This window comes from Cucurbita maxima, unplaced genomic scaffold (genome assembly GCF_002738345.1).
Source record: "Cucurbita maxima cultivar Rimu unplaced genomic scaffold, Cmax_1.0 Cma_Scf00007, whole genome shotgun sequence".
In the NCBI taxonomy this organism is placed as follows: domain Eukaryota; kingdom Viridiplantae; phylum Streptophyta; class Magnoliopsida; order Cucurbitales; family Cucurbitaceae; genus Cucurbita; species Cucurbita maxima.
In genome coordinates, this window is record NW_019272023.1 from 3346622 (window position 1) to 3369674 (window position 23053).

Sequence of the window (23053 nt, forward strand, 5' to 3'; positions counted from 1 at the left end):
TTTTTTTTTTTTTTTTTTTTTTTTTTTTTTTTTTTTTTTCCTTATAAAAGTTCGCATTGTCTGCTTGCAGGTTGGGAAGATAAATTCTCTGGACTTTCATCGCAAGGATGATTTGCTGGTGACGGCGAGTGAGGATGATTCCGTGCGGCTGTATGATATTGCGAATGCCAGGTTAGATTTTTGTAGGCTTTACGTTATTAAACCGTCTAGTTTATGACTTTGCTTTCTCCAATTGTTTATACATGAATCATCGATGTCTCTCAACACTTTTGATGACATTGGTTAACCTCTTTGAAATTCGAGAATTCTCCATTTGATCAATTTTATCGTTTATAATCTTGTTAACGGGATTTAGTTCAATCCAACTGGTTAAAATTTTTAGGTTACTCAAAACCACATTTCATAAAAAGCATGGTGCTGATCGTATATGCTTTACCCATCACCCAAGTTCCGTTATATGCTCTTCAAGATACAATTTAGATACTAGTGGAGGTAGGTAAATTTCTTCGGGTGTTTGAAATTTTGATGGCACTTCTTGACTTTGAATACTAACTACATTTATTCTGTTTATATCTCCAGAGTCACTGCGATACCTATCAATGTATGATAACCGATGTCTTCGCTACTTCAAAGGACATAAAGAGAGGTAAAATCCAATGGCTAATTGATAGATGAAGAAAGTAAATATATGCTCTGTTCTATTTAACAAACTAATGTGCCCATCTTAGTTGTAATTACACTCTTAGTCTTATTTTACTTGATTGGAGCCATTTAGTCTTTATTATTTTTATATGCCCTTGTATTATTTCTTTTTCTTTTACTTTTCTAAATAAAAGTTTGGTCTTTCATTAAAAAGAATGTGCCTAGTCTCTAAGGAATTGTCCAATTTTGAGCCTTCATCGTTTGCCTTACTAAGACTTCTGAGATTGGATGGGATTTTTTTCGGGGGGATGTTTAAAGTGATTTTATTGCGTTGCATGTCCATATTCACAATCTGTGGTAGTAGGCAATAGACTTATTTGAAATTCTCTACTTTTCTTTTCCCGAGAATATCTCAATAACCCTTCTCGACGGTTTCCAAAATTCCATCTATAAGTGATAAGAAAAATCACCATCCTTTGTTCCATATACCACTGAGGTACTTTGTCTAACAACCATTTTTCCTTTTTGCTTTGCAGGGTTGTTTCGCTCTGCATGTCTCCAATCAATGACAGCTTCATGTCAGGTTCTCTCGACCACAGTGTCAGGATATGGGATCTTCGAGTAAATGCTTGCCAGGTTGGTTTCAGATTATCATGTATATACACTTAGCTTTCATTAGAAAGAGTTTTCCTTGAAAGAGCTTTCTTTGAAGGTGGAACTCCATATGCTGATAGATAATTTTTTATGACCTAGAATGAAGAAGTATAAATATATACATGTCCCTAACAGCCACACGGGGCCAAAACCTCTCATTCTGTTTCTTGCCAGTGAAATATATGATGATTCCTCTCATTCCATATGAACCATGAGAAGATCCTTATAAGGTTAAGCGGGGCCAAAACCTCAAAAAGATTAATACACTGAAAGTACACAAATACACATGAACAAAAGAACCTGAGCCAACTGTAGGTTTGGTCAAATGGTTTTTAATAATTGTATGGGCTGAATCATGTGTCTATACGGGACAATTCAATCCTCAAACCTCTTTTGTGGAATATAAAGCTACTACTGTACTGACACTAATACTCATCTTCCTATTGACAAAAGAACTAAGAATTATAACATGGCGAGAATCAAACTTGACTTGCTCAACTTTAGGAACACTGAAGCTGATTGTTTGGCTTTCACTGGAACAGGATATCTGTTTCTTGCCAGTGAAATATATGATGATTCCTTTCATTCCATATGAACCATAAGAAGATCCTTATAAGGTTAAGCGGCTTAAGCCATAAGACCTCCCTTCCTTCTTGAACGGGTGACTGTCTGACTAATCAAAAGAGCTTCATGTAATGAACGTGTATCTCCTGGTAATGCTGTGGACCATTTAAAAGCAGCCAAAAAAATTCTCCAGATAATGCTTGAGGACAAGAAATGAGTAGTGTTGTGTTTCATCATCTTTTTTGCAAAGGCCAATTTGGAGAAATAGAGACCCGTCGTAGAACATCATGGGTGTTTATACAGCAATGGCTAAGCTCCCATAAAAATAAAAATAAAATATTCTTTGAATATACTTCCCTTTCCCCACATACTTATAAAGGAGCTCGTGAGCCCTATTTCCACCGTACACAAGGGCATTGTCGCATTGCTGAGAGATCTAGAAGTGAGCAAACCATTGCCTTCTAGATTTCAAACCAACAATCCGATGAGATCAAAACTGGATGGTTGATCTGAGTTGGTCTTTTGAAAGGTGAGATTAGTTGGTTCGTTGGATAGGCACGATTGTTTAAAACGAGGTTGAAATGTAGTGTTCTCGATGGACACGAGTATGACAATTCCCTTACCTCTCTAGTATTGATTTGGCTAGTATAACGGGGAGACTTGATATCCCGCTCTGCTAGAACATTGAAATGAATAGCTCTCAGGAATTTACACCCGCGTATAATTCGAACGCACGTGAATAGGAGAAAACGGACGAGTGCTCATTGTGGGTGAATGTGCTGTATTGTGTCCTAACACTTTTAAGACCTAAACTTAAAATTCTCTATAGCATTTTGATCGCAATTTCATCATTCGCCCGAATATGATTGTGCTTACTTTCATAGTTTCCAGGGAATACTTCGCTTACGTGGCAGACCTACCGTTGCGTATGACCAGCAAGGCCTTGTGTTTGCTGTGGCAATGGAAGGAGGTGCTATTAAGCTGTTCGATTCACGTTCCTACGACAAGGTTCATACGGGATAAATATTTACCTCATTTCTTGATATCGTTTTTGGCATGAGTTGATCGCCATTTATATACAGGGACCCTTCGATACCTTCTTGGTTGGTGGAGATATGGCTGAAGTCTTTGACATCAAATTTAGTAATGATGGCAAATCTATGCTCTTGACAACTACAAATAACAATATATATGTTCTTGATGCATATGGAGGAGAGAAGGTTAGTCTGCATGTTTGGGTTTTTAAACTTCTATTTTGCTAATTTACAGAGGTAAAAGAAACATCATTTATGTTCTTCCCTGCTCCCTATTAATCGATCCTGTATCTCCCTCGTACAGCAATGTGGGTTCAGCTTGGAACCATCTCCCAACACAACCATAGAGGCTACCTTTACCCCAGATGGGCAGTACGTCATATCAGGTGACTAACTTGCCTTGCTTCTGAAAACTATATTTTTCAACTGCCAATGCTTTTCTTGTTTTCTATCTTACTCGGTTGCTGTGCCTTCGGCTGCGATTCATCCCCCACTTCGTTCACAATTACTATTGGCTTAAGCAAAATCTATTAAACGTAGTTCAATATCTTTTCTAAAAATTAAATAGCTATATCCGGGTATTAATCCCATTACTAACCCCACTTGATTCTTACCCCGCATGTTTTCTTGCACACGATCACAATTCATCACTAAATATTTTGTTTTAATTTGTGCCGAAGGCTCAGGAGATGGAACCTTGCATGCCTGGAACATTAACAAGCGTACTGAGGTACCTGTTCATCTCAAATGTGTTTACAGGCTTTTAGTTTTCATTGTGAAAAAGATGATTATCATGTGGTGCTTTCATCAATGGTAATCGCAGGTTGCAAGCTGGAACAGTCACATAGGCGTTGCCTCGTGCTTGAAATGGGCTCCTCGCAGGGTCATGTTCGTTGCCGCATCCACTGTACTCACATTCTGGATCCCCAACACTTCAAAGTCTACAGGCGAGTCGGGTATGGAATTCGAAGCTCGTTCTCAAGGAGAACATCTATCTCAATGAAAGCCATAATTACACGCATTCTACTATGGATTATCAAACCACCAAACTAACTCCTACAAATCTTAGTTTACACAGGTCAGCTATAGTTTATGTATCTGAATCATTTTTATGTTATTTTCACTCCCTAGTTTGATTTGGGAACATGGTGTGTCACATTCTTGAGAGGAGAGAGGATAGAAGATACGTTTAACGACCAATGCATGTCTAGTAAGTAATAACAGATAGAGAAGCAAGCAGTACACTGGAACTAGTAGAAATGCAAACCAACGGTAGCATTCTAGAAGTAGCTCAAAAGTGAACTATCCTAGGAATACTCGAAAGAAACACTTGAGACCTACAATTCCGACATTGACTTGCCTACAGGACTCAACCATAACTCAGCCATTTTCCCTGTCTAGATTCATGTCTTCCTCCCTTGTTCCTGGGTCCTGCTTTGTATCTCCTGCCCTAGGTCCTTCGTCTTCTGCCCCACATAACCAGCCATATCCTGCATGCGTCTCTTTGCTTGGTCGATCTGATCAGGCATGAACCCGGCTGCCCGGCGTAGGTAGTTGAAAGCCCATGTGAGCGAAGAGAGAGCCGTCAGTCCAAATGCCCCAGAGGTCAAGAAGGCGAGGACAGCCATACCAATGGTTAAGATTGCTGGCACCAGAATGGGGCTGAAGATGATGAAAACCGGGATGAACACAGCCAGGCCAACTAGTGTGACTGCCAGCGTCAAACCAGCGAGTCCAAGTAGTGAGCCGCCAAGAGGGACGAGGGTCACAATGGCGAGGATTGTGGAGGCTGAAGGCCCTGCTCGTCCCTTGGCACCGACGTCGTCGTAGCGACGTTGGGGGTGGACTTGTATTTGGTGTGGTTGTGGACGATCAGCCATTTTGGTTGGGTGAAAGGCTAAGGCAAAGAAAAGTTGGAAGGAAGAAAGACATTGGAAGGTGTTTATAAATGGTGGTGGGATTTGCAAAATGATGACACGTACATGTGAGATGGTGAGTAGGGGCTTTGCATGGGGAACAAGTTTCATTTGAAACCTATGAACTGCTTTTTATAGGGAAAAAATAAAACCAAAAAGATATCAAATTTAGATCGATAAATGGCAACTTTGCAGTGTGCATGGAATACAACTTGTACAAATCTTGGTACAGAATCTTTCTTTCTTTCTGATGCAGTAAATTTTATGTCACAGTTTTTTATGAATTTTAGCTGTGGTAGAAAGTGACAACGGGTTAAAAAATTCAGGGTAAAAAAAATCTAATGCTCTTTCCTGCACAATGCTCTTTCCTTTCCTTATCCTTTACCATTGGCGGCATCATGCAATGTAATGAATCAAAAACCAATCTTATCCAAATCTATTTACTTATGTAACGTGACGTTACAGAGTGGATAATACACTTATTATATCTCCTTTAGAGTTGAAGAGTTGAAGAACATCGTATTCATGAGCATCGTCTTATACGATAAGTTCATTGTATTCATGAGCATCGTCTTGTCCACCATCTGCCTTTTCTTCTTCTCACTTGCATTTTAGTTGAGCTCAGACATCTCACCATCGAAGTTTGCTAAATTGCTACGGTCGTCCCCCTGCATGTGGAGGCCTTAGTCGACCACTACCAGATAAAGAGGATCGTCGATCGAAACTGGTGCGTTGGTTTGTTTTTATGGTGTCTACTTTCAAGAGTTGGGTTCTTAGTTTTCATGAGGGTCAACTGAAATAATTTTGTATTTTTTTTTTTTTTTGGTTTAAAAAAATAACAAACATGTACCTTTAATAGAGCAACCTGTGAATTCCACCTCTATTTGGGCCGTGACATTGGAGAAGAAATCGGCCCAAGTTCCAGTACGTCGGCCCACCAACTTCTTGTTAATAGACCTCGGTTTAAGATAATTATATACAAATACATACTCGAAAAAAGAAAGAAAAAAATAAAATAAAAATGAAAAACCCTTTTAAACTAAAATATTTATCATAATATTTGTTCATCATGGAAACTTGATAAGATAATGAATTAAAATATGATTATATATTTAAATTAATTTAGCTTTGTATTTGTCAATTTCACTATTTAGGAACATTTCCCATCATAATTTAATTTATCGTACCAAAATTATTTTGATACAACCCTTTCTATCCATGCCATTTTCTATATCTAATCATTTCCACAAATCACTCTCATCATTCACATCAAATGTTCATCCAATAAATTATTATAAACAAGTTTGGATCGACACTCAACTTCTTTTAACAATAAAATCGTCCCCATTTAACGAACTCTCAAGTCGAAGCACCATAAGCTAAAAGCTTCCCAGCAATAGCTAGATGTTATTCTCTTTGGACTCTCACTAAGGTTTTTAAAATGGGTCTGCTAGGGAAGGTTTCCACACCCTCTCCAATGGACTCTCACTCAAGGTTTTAAAATGGGTATGCTAGGGAGGGGTTTCCACACCCTCTCCAATGGACTCTCACTCAAGGTTTTAAAATGGGTCTGCTAGTGTGGAAACCTCTCCAACCGATCTGGGATCTCACAATCCACCCCGTTCAAGGCTAGTACACTGTCTGGTGTGCCCTCAAACCAATGTGGAATCTCACAGTCCACCCTCCTTCGGGGTTCAGTGTCCTCGCTAGCACACCGCCCGATGTCCACCCCCTTTCGGGACTTAGCGTTCTCGCTAGCACACTGCTCAGTGTTTAGCTTTGATATCATTTGTAATTGCCCAGGTCATCATCAACACATCACCAACAGATATTGCCTATTTTGGTCCATTACGTATCACCGTCAGCCTCATGGTTTTGAAACGTGTCTACTATGGAGAGTGTCTAGCCCAACGACCAGTGTCTCACATCGTCCCATGACTAGCTTTGATATCATTTGTAACCGTTCAAACTCACCGCTAATAGATATTGTCCTTTTTGAATTTTTCAGGGTTTTTAAAACATGTTTGCTAAGGGAGAGGTTTTCACACACTTAAATGATTCATTCCCTCTAACCGCTGGTACTCGTTTCTCTCTCCAATCGATGAGGGTTTTCATATTTTAGAATTAAACTTAGGAGCTTCCAAACCTTGTCTGATATTCCCTTTTCTTATTGAACTTTAGAAATAGACTTCTCTCTCGAACTACTCGATTAAATTAAAATAATTTGTAAAAATAAAAAATAAAAGCCCTAAACAAAAGCTAGAAAAATACCATTTAAAAGAAATAAATAAATGGTTATTATTTGGACCATAAATACACGTTGGAATCTAATTGAATAAATAATTAATATTTAGTTATTAGATATTTAACTAAATATATATATATATTTTAAATTGTGGTAGAGCATAATTTTTGGGTGTCCTTTCTCAACAATTATTTTATTATATAATAATAATAATATATAATAAAATCTAATTAAAAATATTCCATTAAAAACTTCACCTCCGGGGGAAAAACACTGATTTATTTCGAATCAAATAAATAATAATAATAATTTAATGGTAAATGGTTGGATTAATTTAAACCAATCAAAAGTTGAGGTTGAGCGTAATTGTCGGAGGTCATTTCTTACAACAAAATAAGTAAAATAAAAAGAAAATAAGAGTTTACTAAAAAAAATTGTTAAAGATTAAAAAAAAAAAAGGTTTTAAATTTATAATAGTGAGCTTTTTCTTGCCCATCATCTCATTTAATCAACCTCAAATCATTTAACCACATGATGGAAATTTTAAAAATAAAAAATAAATAATTAAATATAGAAAGTAATAATTTAGACTCTAAAATTTAATTTATAATGATTTAAAGCTTATCTTTTTTAAATTAGTGACCGAAATTTGTTTATAAAATATAAAAGGTTAATTAACTCGTTAAATAATTAAAATTTATATTAAATTTTAAACTTTTTAATGGAGTAATTTAACTCATTGCATATTTAAAAATATAAAAACTAAAATTTTACACTAACCCTTCCTTTAATAATAAATTAATTTTATACGTAAAAATTAAGTTCATAAACATTATTTCGAGTATTATAAGGGGTTTATAAACTTAATTTCATAGAAGAACATTTTCAATAAATTATAGTCAAATTATTACTATTATTATTATTTTAGGAAATAATTATTCTTTAAATATAGTAAATGTTTGGATTAATTCAAACCAAACAAAATATGAGGTTGAGCTTAATTTTCGGGACAAAGTTATCAAATTCTTTGAATTAAATAATTAGAGACAAAAAAAAAAAAAAAAAAAACATAGGACGACAAGACATCAAAATTCTATTAAGAGAGCATGTGCGAAGGGCACCATGAATGATTGGGGATTCCTCCTCATCTCATCCATCAAATCATCCCTAATTAACTTTTTTTTTTATTTTCCTTTACTTTTTTATCGTACTATTAACTAGAAATGAAAATATAATCTATTTTATTTATATATTCGTGATCTTTATTTAAGAATTATCGTAATACTCTATTAAAAAAAATATACCAAAAATTATAAGACACGGGTATATTTTTAAAAACAAAAAATTAAAGGTACTAGGTTAAGTTTTTTTTTATTATTATTGTTGTTATTTTTTTCATCTCAAAATTTAATTGTTTAATTAAAGATTCTTATAAAACGAGTAAATTTCCATTTTTATAAGATTAGAGACCAAATTAAAAAAATACTTAGAAAATTATGGATTAAAGTATAAATTCAACTCTATAATATCAATTTAATTCTTAATACTTTGTATTTTTTAATTTAGTTCGTAATAATTTTTTTTGGAGTGAATATTAGAAATATTTGAATATAATATTCGAAAAATTGATAAAAACATTATAAAAAAATCATTTAAAAGAAATTGAAATTTCAATCCAATTTTTGAAGATTTTCTTTTTCTTTCCGAGCAATAAATTAAGTTACAACTTGATATCGAGAACTAAATTAAAATTTATAAAAGTAACAAAGACTAAATTAAAAAATCGAGTAACCAATAATTAATAGAGATAGAATTAAAAAATAAAAAATAAATAAAAAAAAACCAAATAATGAGGACTAAATAGTATATTTAAGAAAAATAAATTTAGGACACTACCTTAGGGGGGTTGGGCGACGGCACGTCTTGGTGTCGCAGCCGTAAGACCATAGGTAACAGTAGGGAATGGTTGTAGGGTCGGTGGTCCTTTCCTAATGCGTTTGGTGTGGGTCCCACGCGTCCTTTATTATTATTATTATTATTTTAAATTTTTAAATTTTTAAAATATTAGTACGACATGACGGCAGAGAGAGAGATTCATGGACTTTTGCGACGCTACTTTCGGTTAACCACGCGTTTCAGTGACATGTCGGTTTTTTTAGTTTGTAAAATATTTAATACTTTATCGAATATATTTAATAACTATTCAATTTTTTATTAATATACAAATTAATTTTATGTCTAAAGATAGAATGGTTTTTAAAATATTCTTTTAGAAAATATATTGTTAATATTATTGATATAAATATTAGTTTTAAAGTTATGTTTTTATTGAAATAAATAATTTTAATATTATTTTGTTTTAATTAAACAATATTTTTAAAAAATTAGTTTTTAATCAACGGAAATTTTCTAAATAATTAAACTAATTCCAAGCATCTCACGTGACATTGTCATCATACGATAACTAATAACCAATCAAAGCATACCTTTACTCAATTATGACCGAAATGCATTGTTTAGGTCAAGTGCCACGTCCCAACATACCATTACTATATCCACGTCTTTTCATGGATTTCAAATTCGAGCTCTATATCGTGTAAGGTTTCTTTGATTTAGACAAGGCATGATATATATGATATATATTCATGTTGAACTTCACACCTTTTATACGTTGCATCTAAATCGAGAAGAAACTCATAGCCAAACAAATTGCTTTTAATCATAACGGGCGTTGTTTTTTGTTAGAAGACTTGAACATTCATGTCGGCCAGGTTCGTAGCATACTTTCGACGTGTGTGTTCAGATAACCATTCAAACAACCTTATAAAAAACTTATTTCATAATATTAATTCTTTAACAAATTATTTAGAATCCAATAGGATATATATCTTATCACAATTATTGCTATAAAATTAGGATACAAATCATATTATTTTACGCAATAATTATTAGAGAATATTACTATTTATAACAAATTAAAAATAGCCACGTCGTCCAACTTAAATGTCTAGGAATATTATAATTTTATTTATTTATATTATATTATTAATTTTAAAAAAAATATGTTAATTTATGAAAGCATGCAATTTCATATATATTCAAACTACCGATATTTAAAATGACCATTTTTACATTATTTATTAAAATATGTGTTTGGCTTGACACCCACATTATACCTAATATAATATCCGATTAATTTTTAAAATATTATTACTCCGATTATTAAAAATGAATATAACTCAATCGTACTTGACATTTTTTAATTCTTATATTGTTTACGATTTAATTCGAGCAAACAATAATTTGAGTTTAAATTCATTAAAAATATTTTTTTTAATAAATAATTATTTTTTAATATTTTATATTTATGTATTATTATTATCGTCTATATTATAATTTAAACTACGATAAAATAATGTACTCGTAATGATTTTGTTTTTAGTTTTTTATTTTTGAAAACATTTTTTATTACTCTATTTTTCTTATTATATACTTTTACTGTTATAGAATCTTTAAATTATGTGTATAATTTTTAAAGATAAAAACAAAATTTTGTATAATTTAAAGATCAAAATAAAATAAATATTGTATAATTTTGATTTCAAAGAAAATTCAAAATAATTATGAGAATTATTTAAAATATTGGCACACTGCCAAAATAAAAGAATAAAACAAAACAAAAATATCATATATAATAATAATAATAATAAAATATATTATAAAATGTTTTGGGGTTGTTTTTCAAAGTTGGTTGACAATAATATACTTTTTGAAACTCATTTCATATGAGTGTGACATTTAATGTTTTTTTTTCTTTCTTAAACGACATATATATCACGTCGTTTTGTCAAGAAATAGCCATTTATTTATGCCAATCCTTTCTTAAGATTATTAATTTTATATTAAATTCATTGATTTTTTATTTTTGAAAAATCGATTCTATTTACTTTCTGAAAAAAAAAATTGAAATTCAATTCATAGCTACAAAAAAACTTATTTTTATTTTTAAAATTTTAAAAATAATAAATAATTATAGAAAATAAATAACCAAGGAAAAATTAAAAACAAAATCGTTATCCAACGACATCTTAATAATTAAATCATAAGAAATAAATAATAAATAATAAATATTATTTACCATATCATTCCAAACAGATATTTAAAATATACAACATATATTAATTTATATATGTTTATATTGATATATAAGAAGATAATTGCAAATTACACCTCCTACTTTGATCTATTTGAAAAGTTATACCTCAAAGATTCTTAAGATTTGCAAATATACCCTTCTAAGAATTATTATACCAAAAGGGTACTTATAATTCATAGATTTTGCAAATTATAAGGATGTTTGAAACCATTTTCAAAACATAGAGAGATATAATTTGCAAATTAGACGAACTGAAAGGTGTGATTTGTAATTATAATTTATATTTATTAATCAAATTGCGTAATGAAAAATTTACTTGAACTCTGCCTTGTCATGGCCATCTCCACAAGAGCCATTATGGCTGTTACTCCATGGAGAAAAGTAGGGATTGGAATAGTAGTGGCCATAGCTAGAGGTGGATGAGCTTCCGTCGTGGCTGGTCGATGACGACCTTCGAGCGTATTGCGAGGACGAGGACTGAGACGGGGCGGGGATTTCGGTGCAGGCGTAGCGAATGAGATTGGCGTTGGTGGCGTCGAGCTCTTTTTGGAGCTTGATGACTTGCCTTTGGAGTATGGAGATGGCGCCAACGCAGCCATAGACGGGGTCTTTCATCCTGGCCTCGGCCTCGTAGGCGAGCGAGTTCACAGCGTCGTCCCGCTGGTGTGGCTGGACTTCGTTCAGCAGTTTGCTGACATTGCTGGCACCAAAGATCTTGTGAACGTTGGCGAACTTTTGGGGCTCCTCCGGGGGGAAATAGGGCGCGAAAACGCAATCCGGTAGGCATTTTCGGCGGAGGAACTTGCAGGCTGCACAGGGGGAGTTGGAATAGGTGGAAGAAGACATGTTCCTGCAAGAATAAGATGAAGAAAGGAACAAATATTTATCAAAATTAGTAATGTAAGAAGAAAAATTATGAAGGTTTGTGTAAAAATTGGACCTTTGAAGATTTTGTAGGTCTAGAGAGAGAGAGAGAGAGAGGAGAGAGAGTAGTTTGAGACCAGAAATCATGGCTTAAATATGAGATTTTTGCTGAAAAAAACACACCAACACATACTGCTACACGACAACCTTAATTTTTTGTACCTTTTTTTTTTGGTCTGTCAGAGCCGTCTTTCTTTCTTACCATTGGAAATTCTTCTTAAGCTTTGCATTAAATTTTAGGTAATCTTCTAGCTCTCTACGTATACATCCTTTTATGTGTATTTCTTACCTCTATATATATATATATATATACGCACTTTAGCTCGTAACTTCATATGAGTTTATTGGAATAGGGTTCGGAGAATCATTTGGGGTGATTTAGCTCTTAACTTCATATGGGTTTATTAGAATAGGGTTCGAGAGAATCTTTTGAGGTTATCTAGCTCATAATTTCATATGAGTTTTTTGGAATAGGGTTCGAGAGAATCTTTTGAGGTTATTTAGCTCATAATTTCATATGGGTTTTTTGGAATAGGGTTCGAGAGAATGTTTTCGGGTTATTTAGCTCATAATTTCATCCGGGTTCTTTGGAATAGGGTTTGAGAGAATGTTTTAAGGCTATTTAGCTCATAATTTCATTTGGGTTTTTGGAAAAGGATTCGGAAGAGTTTTTTAGGATTATTTAGCTCTTGATTTCATTTGGGGTTCATAGAATAGAGTTCGCGAGAATCTTGTAAGATTATCTAACCCATAATTTCATTTGAGTTTTATCGAATAGAGTTGGAGATAATCTTTTAAGGTTATTTAGCTCATAATTTCTTCGATTTTTTAGTGTTCGAGTTAACTAATTACACATACGTTTATTTACCTCCCACAAACCAACCATTAAAAGAAGTTATAAAGTGGTAAAACTAGGGATAACGAGAGAAGAAAGAAGAAAAGATAGGTTTCCCTGTTGAAAGTTGAGGGTTATGTATAAAATTTGGTAGAAGGTCACTTGGCCTTCCCTAATTGTATCAAAGGCAAAGTCATAGCCCTCGATGCATGTTTGTTGTCCCTAAATCAATTTCTCTCTCCTCCCCTTACCTCTTTGTCGACCTAAAAGGCGATGACTAGTTACACATAACTTTAAACGTGGAGAGACCAAATTTGTAATTTTATTATTAAAAAAATAAGAATTAGCGAGAGAGACCAAATATGTAACAGCCTAAATCCACCGCTAGCAGATATTGTCCTCTTTGGACTTTCACTTGCAATTGTGCGTCACTCACTTTCCAACGACAAGTGATCTAAGCCAATTCGTTCTTACGTCGCCTACGGCCAAACAACGTATGCTCGAGCCTCTGGTCTCGGTTTAAGAAGAAGGTTTTAGAAAATGAGGGCAAAAAGAGATTTTGAAAGATACGTTATATAAGCAAGTAAGAGAATAACAACAACGGCTCACATTATATAACCTTTAGTAGGGAGAAGTTGACAATTCCCTTAAGAGGATCCTTTCAAGTCTTTAAAACGTGTGTGCTAGATGAAGGGGAAAGTTTCCACACTTTTATAAGGGGTGTTTTGTTCTTCTCCCCCAACCAACGCGGGACTCAATTAAATTTTAGTTAAAATAAACTTCATTTAATTTCAGTCTATATAACACTTAATCGAGTGCATTTGGGTCGACTTTAAAAAAAAAAAGTGCTCTACTTCGAGAAGAAACTTGAATTGAAAATGAATCATCAACCAAACATTACAAATTCTTAAACGAACCCTTTAGGTCATAGGACGAACACTTTAATATGATGATTTTGTACGAGAAGTGGCTTGGACATGTCAAAAGCGCCTCCAAACATGTGGATTGTACCATATTAAAGCTCGTTGATATATTTAGATTCAAAGTCTATCATGTGCATACATAATTGTAAATGAATTTCTCCTTCTCTTTCTCGCTCGTTTTTTATAAAATTTAGATAAAAAACGTCCTTCGATGTACTAAATTATAGTTTACCATATATATCATATTTGATATTTTATTATAAAGTAAATATCTTCTTAGTATAAGTATCTTTCCATTTATTATTTTTTTTTTCATATCTTTGTAATTTATTTGATTATAAATAGATAACTTCGGGGTGGATTAAGCAAACATTTTCATGATATCATAGCCCTTTCGGTTTAATAACTCCGATCCTTTCTTTTCAATGGCTTCTGAATCCTCTACTATTCTTCTCCGATTTATTACTCTTCGGCTCCACCCTATTGACCCTCAAATCACCTTTCGTCATACTCTGTATATACAACCGATTGTGTATGGACTAAAATAAATTAGGATCAAGTTGCAAGTAGATAAGATAATTTATAATTAAGTATAATGGTAATGACGATTATCGATTATCGGGTATTATGAAAGAAAATATAAGAACCAAGTGTATGAAATTGGATTACAAAATTTATGAATTTACGGAGTAATGTTTATTACTTTATTTTTTTAAAATTAAATTCAATAATCAAACCGTTATTAAGCAAGACTTTAATTATGAATTTTTATTAATTTGGTAAAATAAATTAGTTTAATATTATTTTTCCAGTGATCAGATTATATTAGAAAAAAATATCAATAAATAAATAGAAATAAAATTCATAAAAGAGTATAATTTTTTTTTTAAAAAATTAATATTAATCCTATGACAAGTAATAAAAAAAATTGATTAAAGGTGGTATAGCCAAAACTGCGTCGTTTCAACTAGAAAGCGAAACGACGGACTAGTCATTAGTCAAAGTGGTAAAATCCCACCATAAAATTGAAATCATACGGCGTCGTTTTGGAGTAACCAATAAAAGAAGCTTTCAAAACCGACACTGGGAGGCGAAATTTTATTGGCGAGATCACAGGCGTGCCTAATAGCAAACAAATCAGCAACCCGAATTTCCCGATTCGGCGCGCAGTGGGACATGCTCGAATCTTTCCGACCAAATTTATCGGAGGAAAGCGATTTCGGGGGGTTTTGAAGAGATTTTTCGATTGTGGTGCGTGATTCGATCGCGTTTTTATGGTTATGATTTCACTATTCCAAATTCTATTGCTGTTCATTGTTCGTTTCAGTTCTAGCTTCTTTCCCCCACAATCAGTATCTCTAGTGTTGTACAGATTATTCGAACATGGCGGGTCTCGAGGAACTCAAGAGAAAACTTACTCCCTTGTTTGATGCTGAAAAAGGGCTTTCTATGGATTCCCCTGTGGACCCTTCTGATTCATATACGGTAACCTAATTGCAATTTAAATTTTAGAAAAGGGGTTTTTCTTTCTGATTGTTAAGAATATGAATTAATTTTGAGTTATTGGATGATTTAACCTAACATCATAGTTGAAGGTCATAATATTCGTAGTATTCATAGTTTGTGCTAGTTTTCAAGCCTGCAAATGAAGTGTGGATGAATAGAAATAAATGATTGACACTAATTGTTGAGACCTTTATTGTTGTTTCTGAAGTTTTCAGACAATGGGACTGTTAATTTGCTGAGCCGATCGTATGGGGTTTACAATTTTAATGAGCTAGGGTTACAAAAATGTACATCGTGGCTTGCCGATAATTCGGGGAGTAGTGAAAGGACATATCGATGTGCTTCCCGTGAAATGAGGATATTTGGAGCCATTGGTAGTGGGGCTAGCAGTGTTGTTCAGAGAGCTATCCACATTCCTGCTCATCGAATCATGGCATTGAAGAAGATTAATATCTTTGAAAAGGTTTGTGATTTGGCATTCTCACTGTTTCTTTGCTTGTTGACGATTTCTTTTAGCAATGGTGTGTAATCATGATGTGTTGAAGATGTCATCTTTGAGATTCAGAACATGTTCTTGTTTTAAAGAGAGAATGTGTATGGTCCAGAAGGCAGCATAGTTGAAACTCATAATCTTAACAACATTTATGTTCCTTAACGACATTTATGTGTTGGGCTACCCTATAATGTTCCTTAACGACATTTATGTTATGGAAATAGTAGCATATTGATGTCTTAAACTAGTGGCCACCATAGTTTGAGTCCACGACTTCAAAGATCGTATGAATATAGAACATTTCAACTTGCTGCTTAACTAACTATGCTAATCCATAGTGGTTTCGTTTAAGCCAATTCATATGCTTACTGTACTTCATTATTTTGTTGGCAGCTACTGGTACTATGATCTTTTAGTGTAAACAAATCTCAAATGAATTAGAAATCATCCATCTTACTCTTTTTGTTATGTTTCTAGGAGAAAAGGCAGCAGCTTCTTACCGAGATAAGGACACTATGCGAAGCACCCTGTTCCGAGGGCCTTGTGGAGTTTCATGGAGCATTTTATACCCCTGATTCTGGGCAAATTAGCATAGCTTTGGAGTACATGGATGGAGGGTCGTTGGCAGATGTCCTACGTTTGAAAAAATGTATACCCGAGCCTGTCCTTTCGTCTATGTTTCAGAAACTTCTTCAAGTAGGGTTTTCTTTTCCCTTTCTCATTTACTATCCCCGAAATTCTGGGGTATATTTTCAATAATTGGCTTACTTGTTCTATTAACTAATTGGTACCATTTCATTCTGGTTTTTAAGGGTCTAAGTTATCTGCATGGAATGAGACATTTGGTTCACAGAGATATAAAGCCAGCCAATTTACTTGTAAATCTGAAGGGTGAAGCAAAAATTACTGATTTTGGCATAAGTGCTGGCTTGGAGAATTCAATGGCAATGGTTAGTTTTAATAGTTAGCATCGTTACCATTTCCCTCGGTGTTATTGACCATTGAATTGGAGGCAACCGAGACAAGTTTTTGTTAACTCGGTTTTTGCACGTGATAACAGTGTGCTACTTTCGTCGGAACTGTCACATACATGTCACCAGAGCGAATTCGAAACGAGAGCTATTCTTATCCAGCTGACATTTGGAGCCTTGGGCTTGCACTCTTTGAGTGTGGTACTGGTGAATTTCCATATTCAGCTACTGAAGGTCTAGTGAACCTTATGTTGCAGGTATGAGCTTATGATCAAAAGCTATCCTGCTTTTTCTTCTACGTGTGAATTACACCATTTCTGGAACTCATTTGTTCGGTGTACTTCCATGACCAGATCGCCTTTTAACTTATGTAATGTTACATTCTTTTTGTGTTTTCTAAACTCTTTTGCTTTACGATAGATTTTGGATGACCCGTCTCCATCACCATCAAAACATAAGTTTTCTCCGGAGTTTTGCACGTTTGTTGATGCTTGCTTGCAGAAAGACGCAGATGCTAGGCCAACAGCGGAGCAGGTAAGTCTATGCAAATTAACACGGGTCTTTTTAGATTTTGATCGTGCATGCTGGTTCAAGATATATTCAATTACTAAAATCTAAATCAGAACTAGATTAATATTTTCAAAGATTTTTTGTTTTTGCTATGTAAAGACCTTATATCTCTTGAGGTAGGCAACACTGGTTCAAGATGGATAATGTTTGTTGATACGTCTCTGATTGCAGCTGCTTTCACACCCATTTATCAAAAAATATGAGGATGAACAAGTAGACTTGGCAGCTTTTGTACAGAATGTGTTTGATCCAGTACAGAGGATGAAGGACTTGGCCGATGTAAGTATATAATATTTATATCCTTTACAAAATTACGTATATCATTCTAAGAGCCAGCCGATGTTTGGTCTGATCTCGTAATATTTTGGAATCAATTATTACTTTAAAGTGCAGTTAATCTATGGATATATCAACAATTAAGTTATAAAGCAGCAAATGAAGTACCTGAAAATAACAAAATATGGTTCCCAGTTACTATTTTTTCTTTTTAGAAGGTTTCTTGGAATTTCTATATAAAACTTGTTTTCTCAAATCTAAAACAAAAAGTAATTTTTATATGCAGTTTTTAAAATAGCCCTTTGGGTTCTTCTAGTATGAAATATGGTGGCGCTGTGCTGATGAAATAATCATATTCTTACAAGAACCTGAAGTCCTGTTGAAACCCATCGCTAGCAGGTATAGTCTTTTTTGGACTTCCTCTCAAGGTTTTTAAAACGCGTTTTCTAGGAAGAGGTTTCCACACGCTTATAAGAAATGTTTTGTTCCCTTCTCCAACCGATGTGTCACACCCTTGTATTGGGCTTTCTTGATGGAGAGTGGAACGAAACATTTCTTATAAAAGTGTGGCAACTCTCTCTAGCAGACGTGTTTTAAAACCTTAAGGGAAAGCTCGGAAGGAAAAGTCAAAAGAGGACAATATCTGCAAACGGTGGGCTTGGACTATTAAACTTTTGCACGGTAAGAGTGGATGCTGACCTCTTTTTGTTCTTTCTTTATTTTCTCTTACCAGATGTTGACTATTCATTATTACTTGCTCTTTGATGGACCTGATGAATTATGGCACCATACAAAGGCTTTATACCATGAAAGCTCAACTTTAAGGTAGTGTGTTTATGTTTTACCTCCTTTTCTATAAACAAACGGAGTTGGGAGACAATCCTCTTGATGGTTAAATTGGAATAAGTCAAGACTCTTGCATACTTTTATTTTCAGTTTCTCAGGGAAGCAATTTTCTGGTCCAAATGATATCTTTGCCAAACTATCAGACATTCGAAGTACATTAGGGGGAGACTGGCCTCTTGAAAAACTAGTTCATGTCGTCGAGAAACTCCAATGCCGAGCTCACGGTCGGGATGGAGTTGCCGTAAGGGTGTCTGGATCCTTCATCGTTGGGAACCAATTCCTCATATGTGGAGACGGTGTACAAGTAGAGGGACTGCCAAATTTTAAAGATCTCTCCATCGACATGGCGAGTAAGAAAATGGGATCCTTCCGTGAGCAGTTCATCATCGAACCGAGTGACCTCATCGGCCGATACTTCATAGCCAAACAAGAGCTTTATATAATTCAATAGGAAAACGCCACTGCTGTTTGATCCTGGTATGTTCAAGCCTCCACTCGTCTGATTATGCTTTATGATTCTAACTTAGAAACATGATCCTTGTTGAGCTGTTGATAAGTTTATGCAACTCTTTGCAGTTTGTGCAACTTTTTGTGAATCTGCAAACAAATGGATCAATCTCATCTGTAATGCCATAGCAGAAATTATGCATCGAAACGTACCCGACCGTCTTTAGCAGCCAGGGGTCGCAGGCGTTTCTTACACAAGATGAGTCAGTGATCTTCAAAGCAGCAGCACTTGAGGCCTCTCTTAGTGAGAATAGTATATATATCAAACTTTTTTAGATATCTTCAGGATGAGGATGAGTCTCTTAATTGTATATTTGTTTAGTTACAAATGTATTATATATCATGTGCTAATTTTTTGTTATTGGTTTTAATCATAGTTACTTTTTTCTTGTAAAAATGCTAGATTGTTTTTTTTATTTTGCAAAAAAAAATCATTTTTTCATTTTTTATAAATTTAATTTAAAATGTTGTTTTATTTTTCATTTATTATTTTAGGTTCTTAAATTAAATCAATATCAATATTTTCTTGGGAGAGGAACTTTATATACACAAAAATACTTTATTTTTTACTTCGAAGTTCGAACTCCATGACGTTAAATTTAATTTAAAATTGTTATTTATATTAATTATTCCCTAACTACTAATAATTAACTCTGGAATCCAATGAAATCATAACTCAAATCGTAAATAACTACTAATAATTAACTCTGGACGCCAATCAAAGTATAATTCAAACTGCAGATAAGTACTAATAATTAATTAACTCTTGACGTCAATCAAAGCATAACTCAAACTGGTAACCAATGAAATTGATGAGTTGGAGGAACTGCATAAATTCTACAAGTCAAGACTTCACATAAATCTGTACATAAAACTGCTTCCCTCACTATACATTCCAAATACAAGCCATCACATCAAATATACCACATCATCTCATGACTTCCGAAACCAAGGTATGAAGTTAACAAGAAAATCATCATCTTCCAGGTGCAAACTGGGGGAGGTTTCTCGTTCTGAAGGCTTCTATTTGGACCCACCACCATAACTAGTGAACTCGAAAAATGAATTGGAAAAATATGTACTCTTCCTCTTACTGAGGCTTGCTTTATGGAGCAACTAGAAGGTAATCTCGGATTGTTTTTCTTTTCATGGAGGAAGGAGGAGGATTGAGAACAGAAGATGGGCTTTTCGAATTGGCTTCAGGAGTTTTCTCTAAGCTTTCAATTAAAGCAGCAGCATCTGATGAAAATCTTTTTACCTTGGATTCGGGAGTGTCTAATTTATGCTCCAGTCCATGGCATTTGAATTGGAGGGAGCAGCACGAGCTCTGTCAAAGTATGGAGAATCTGATCTACTATCAGTCTTTGGCCTGTTCTATAGTAGGCATTGCCATAATTCTCTTTCGGTTGCCTGAAGTTGGCCTTTTGCTTGAGCTGCAACTGTTGTTTTGACAATTCCATATTCGAACCTATCAGATAATTTTCCAAGAGTAAGAATCACAAATGGTGATGATCACAAAACAATCTTTACTAGAAACTTGACATGTTTTTGTCTTACGTGAGTAAATATTAGCAAAGACAAGTGTTTGAAATTTTATCTTTTAGTACTTAAAGACATAGTTGTACAGCCTATAGAAGAGATCACGTTCAAGTAAGATAAGTGTCTGAAATCTTATCTTTGAAGTCACTTATAGGAAGGCCAATGTTGATTTCCAAAATGACTAATGAAAGATAAACTACAGAACTTTTAGAGTTGGATTAGAATGTAACAAATTTAAAGGTGAAAGTATGAAAATTTAGAGATAGGTTAATCTTTGGATTAATCAACTGTTATCTTAGCAAACCAAGAAATTGTGTTCAGAGAATAAGAAATTGAATACTACATCCAGTTTAATTCACTTGCATACCGTGAAATCATCTGAAGATGTCACAAACTTCCCGACTTCAAACGAAGACCTGTAAGAGGCTAAAATCTTCAGTAATGATTTTAATAATACCGGAGGGCTAAGAACAAGTGGCAAAAGGTTTAAAGAAAGTACCAATCCACCGCCGAAACTTCTCCACTATGTTTTGCTAATGTGATGGGATCTTCATGAGGCTTATCCACCTGATTGGACACAGCTTTTGAATTCGTGTTACAATTTAACCATACTACAAATAAAGCTTGTTATTTAAAAAGAATCTGACCTGCCAAACATGGGCATTTCCATCGGTAGAACCGCTGAGAAGGTAAGAAGCATCAGGACTGATTACAGACTGAAAAAGCAAGAAAGAAACATTAAATATGAAAATGCATTCCAAAGAAAATTTTGCGAAAGACTAATGATTTCAAGGCTTGCTGAAACTACACTCACCTTTACAAAGAAAGAATCTATTTGGCATCCAGAAAATGATTTTACAGGACCCTTCTCCAGCTGAAGTACATTGTACAAATATATTCTGTTATAGAGACCAAAAAAATTAGATCATGCTCTTGTTTGCGCTGATGCTAGCTCTATAAAAATATACACAAATGATACCAGGAAAGTTTCCCAAAAGCAGCTAGAGCTAGGTTTTTTTTCTCTCTTTATGAGAAACTACTAAAATATATTCAACATAAGAAAACACGGCCTAAGGCCTTAAGGTTAAGAGGTCCCTAAACCTAATTTGGAGGATTAATAAGGAAAGATGTCCAATCCTAAATTGACGAGGAACATTTTTTTTATTATAAAAGGAACTGTGTAAGGCACTCCAAGACAAGACGGTAAACTGTACTTTTTCCCCAAACAAATGTAAAGAATATGATTATCTGAGAATTATCTGTATTCCTTTCTTTCAAAATTTGCTAAAGAAGACCTTTACTATCATTGCCCCACAAAATCTTTGCTTTCTTTTTAAACCACCAGCGGAACAAAATCTAGAGCTAGGTGCTTAGAATTCATGAAATTGGAAAGTGTGGCTCGATATTAAATGAGGTAATTACCTATTATTCATGCAAGATGTCGAAAGAAATGCCCCATTGGCGTCTTGGGATAGGCTAGATATACCATGTAATCTTGTATCCTACAAATGAACATGGTAGATTATAATTAGACTCAAAGCATCAATGGTACGCAGAAATCTAAATAATATGCCATTGTATCTTTGATTTGAACATTACCTTATCGCTGGATTTGGGTTGGCACCGAGTGGTTGCATTTTTCAAATTTCTTGTATCCCAGAACTTCACTACGCTAAAGACAGAAAAAACTAACATCAGTAACATGAGATAGCTTCTGACATGGAAATCTACTCCTAGCTTTATATAAAGACAGTTGACTGTAAATCTAACACGCACCTATCCACTGCACCAGCTGTGGCTACGGTGAGTTCGTCTTGTAGATAAAGAACAGAAGTTATGCTCTTCGAAGCAGACTGGAGAATTTGAAAGGCTAAGTAAGATCTTATACCAATCAAATAACAAAGAGAAGGTGGTAATAGCAAACCTTTTGACGCCTGATGCGCTTTGCATGAGAGGAAAGATGAGCACCTTTAACTACTGCAGTTGCTCTGTTCAAGGTAATTTGGGAAGTTGTAAGAACACTAGCAAAAAGGGATATTAGTGTTTTGGAATAACTTCCGAAAACAATGCCTTCTAACATAAATCAATTTTCTATATGCACTTTGGAAAAAATTATTGATTAAGTGTGTTTAGTGTTACTTGGGAATGACTTTAAAGAATGAATGTGTTTTCCTTAAAGAATATCAATAAATAAGAATTTCAAAAATTGAAAATCTATATATGAAGAAGATACAAATTATTCAAAAATGGCTTTTGATTACTCAAAATCCTGGAAAAGGTGTAGTGAGAAAAAAAATAACATATTTGTAGTTACTAGAATCACCTACGAAAATTGTTACTAAAATACTTTAAAAAATGTAACACAGACGAACATTTTTTATATTAATTGGACATGTCTTTTTTTTTTTTTTTTTTTTTTTTTTTTTTTTTTTTTTTTTTTTTTTTTTTTTTT

At 34.0% G+C, this 23053-nt stretch overlaps 5 protein-coding genes across 9 annotated transcripts in view; 2 read left to right on the top strand and 3 right to left on the bottom strand.

Annotated features, from left to right (window-relative positions):
- LOC111482078 (protein ANTHESIS POMOTING FACTOR 1) overlaps positions 1-4038 on the top strand; it is a 4830-nt gene extending 792 nt beyond the window's left edge. Inside the window, exons 2-10 of the mRNA XM_023127719.1 lie at positions 71-171; positions 383-492; positions 580-646; positions 1179-1278; positions 2752-2868; positions 2943-3080; positions 3199-3280; positions 3575-3624; positions 3718-4038. Coding sequence (XP_022983487.1) covers positions 71-171; positions 383-492; positions 580-646; positions 1179-1278; positions 2752-2868; positions 2943-3080; positions 3199-3280; positions 3575-3624; positions 3718-3897 — 945 coding nt within the window. The 3' untranslated portion in view covers positions 3898-4038. The remainder of the gene's footprint in view (positions 1-70; positions 172-382; positions 493-579; positions 647-1178; positions 1279-2751; positions 2869-2942; positions 3081-3198; positions 3281-3574; positions 3625-3717) is intronic.
- Positions 4039-4082: 44 nt separating this feature from the next.
- Positions 4083-4789, bottom strand: LOC111482079 (oleosin 18.2 kDa-like). The gene has a single exon (XM_023127720.1). The coding sequence runs from the start codon at positions 4772-4774 to the stop codon at positions 4298-4300; it is 477 nt and encodes a 158-aa protein (XP_022983488.1). The 5' UTR covers positions 4775-4789; the 3' UTR covers positions 4083-4297.
- Positions 4790-11394: 6605 nt separating this feature from the next.
- LOC111482099 (LOB domain-containing protein 25-like) lies at positions 11395-12186 on the bottom strand. Its single transcript, XM_023127756.1, has 2 exons — positions 12152-12186; positions 11395-12061 (listed from the first exon to the last, which is right to left on the bottom strand). The coding sequence occupies exon 2, from the start codon at positions 12055-12057 to the stop codon at positions 11524-11526; it is 534 nt and encodes a 177-aa protein (XP_022983524.1). The 5' UTR covers positions 12058-12061; positions 12152-12186; the 3' UTR covers positions 11395-11523.
- Positions 12187-14987: 2801 nt separating this feature from the next.
- LOC111482098 (mitogen-activated protein kinase kinase 3) lies at positions 14988-19431 on the top strand. 5 transcript variants are annotated; one of them, XM_023127754.1, is made up of 11 exons: positions 14988-15144; positions 15266-15378; positions 15608-15862; positions 16370-16588; positions 16705-16842; positions 16953-17120; positions 17284-17397; positions 17605-17712; positions 18443-18534; positions 18646-19032; positions 19129-19431. In XM_023127754.1, exons 2-10 carry the CDS (start codon positions 15277-15279, stop codon positions 19004-19006), a joined length of 1557 nt encoding a protein of 518 aa, XP_022983522.1. In that variant the 5' UTR covers positions 14988-15144; positions 15266-15276; the 3' UTR covers positions 19007-19032; positions 19129-19431. The 5 variants fall into 5 exon arrangements, with proteins under 5 accessions (XP_022983522.1, XP_022983519.1, XP_022983521.1 ...); XM_023127751.1 differs by having other exon boundaries at positions 14991-15144; positions 15221-15378; XM_023127753.1 differs by having other exon boundaries at positions 14991-15144; positions 15221-15378; positions 19132-19431.
- A 403-nt stretch (positions 19432-19834) lies between these two features.
- Positions 19835-23053, bottom strand: part of LOC111482417 (denticleless protein homolog A-like) — a 5539-nt gene continuing 2320 nt past the window's right edge. The window contains exons 8-16 of the mRNA XM_023128181.1: positions 22526-22589; positions 22378-22454; positions 22201-22273; positions 22024-22103; positions 21416-21500; positions 21249-21317; positions 21101-21168; positions 20969-21017; positions 19835-20530 (exon numbers count right to left, since the gene is read on the bottom strand). Coding sequence (XP_022983949.1) covers positions 20420-20530; positions 20969-21017; positions 21101-21168; positions 21249-21317; positions 21416-21500; positions 22024-22103; positions 22201-22273; positions 22378-22454; positions 22526-22589 — 676 coding nt within the window. The 3' untranslated portion in view covers positions 19835-20419. The remainder of the gene's footprint in view (positions 20531-20968; positions 21018-21100; positions 21169-21248; positions 21318-21415; positions 21501-22023; positions 22104-22200; positions 22274-22377; positions 22455-22525; positions 22590-23053) is intronic.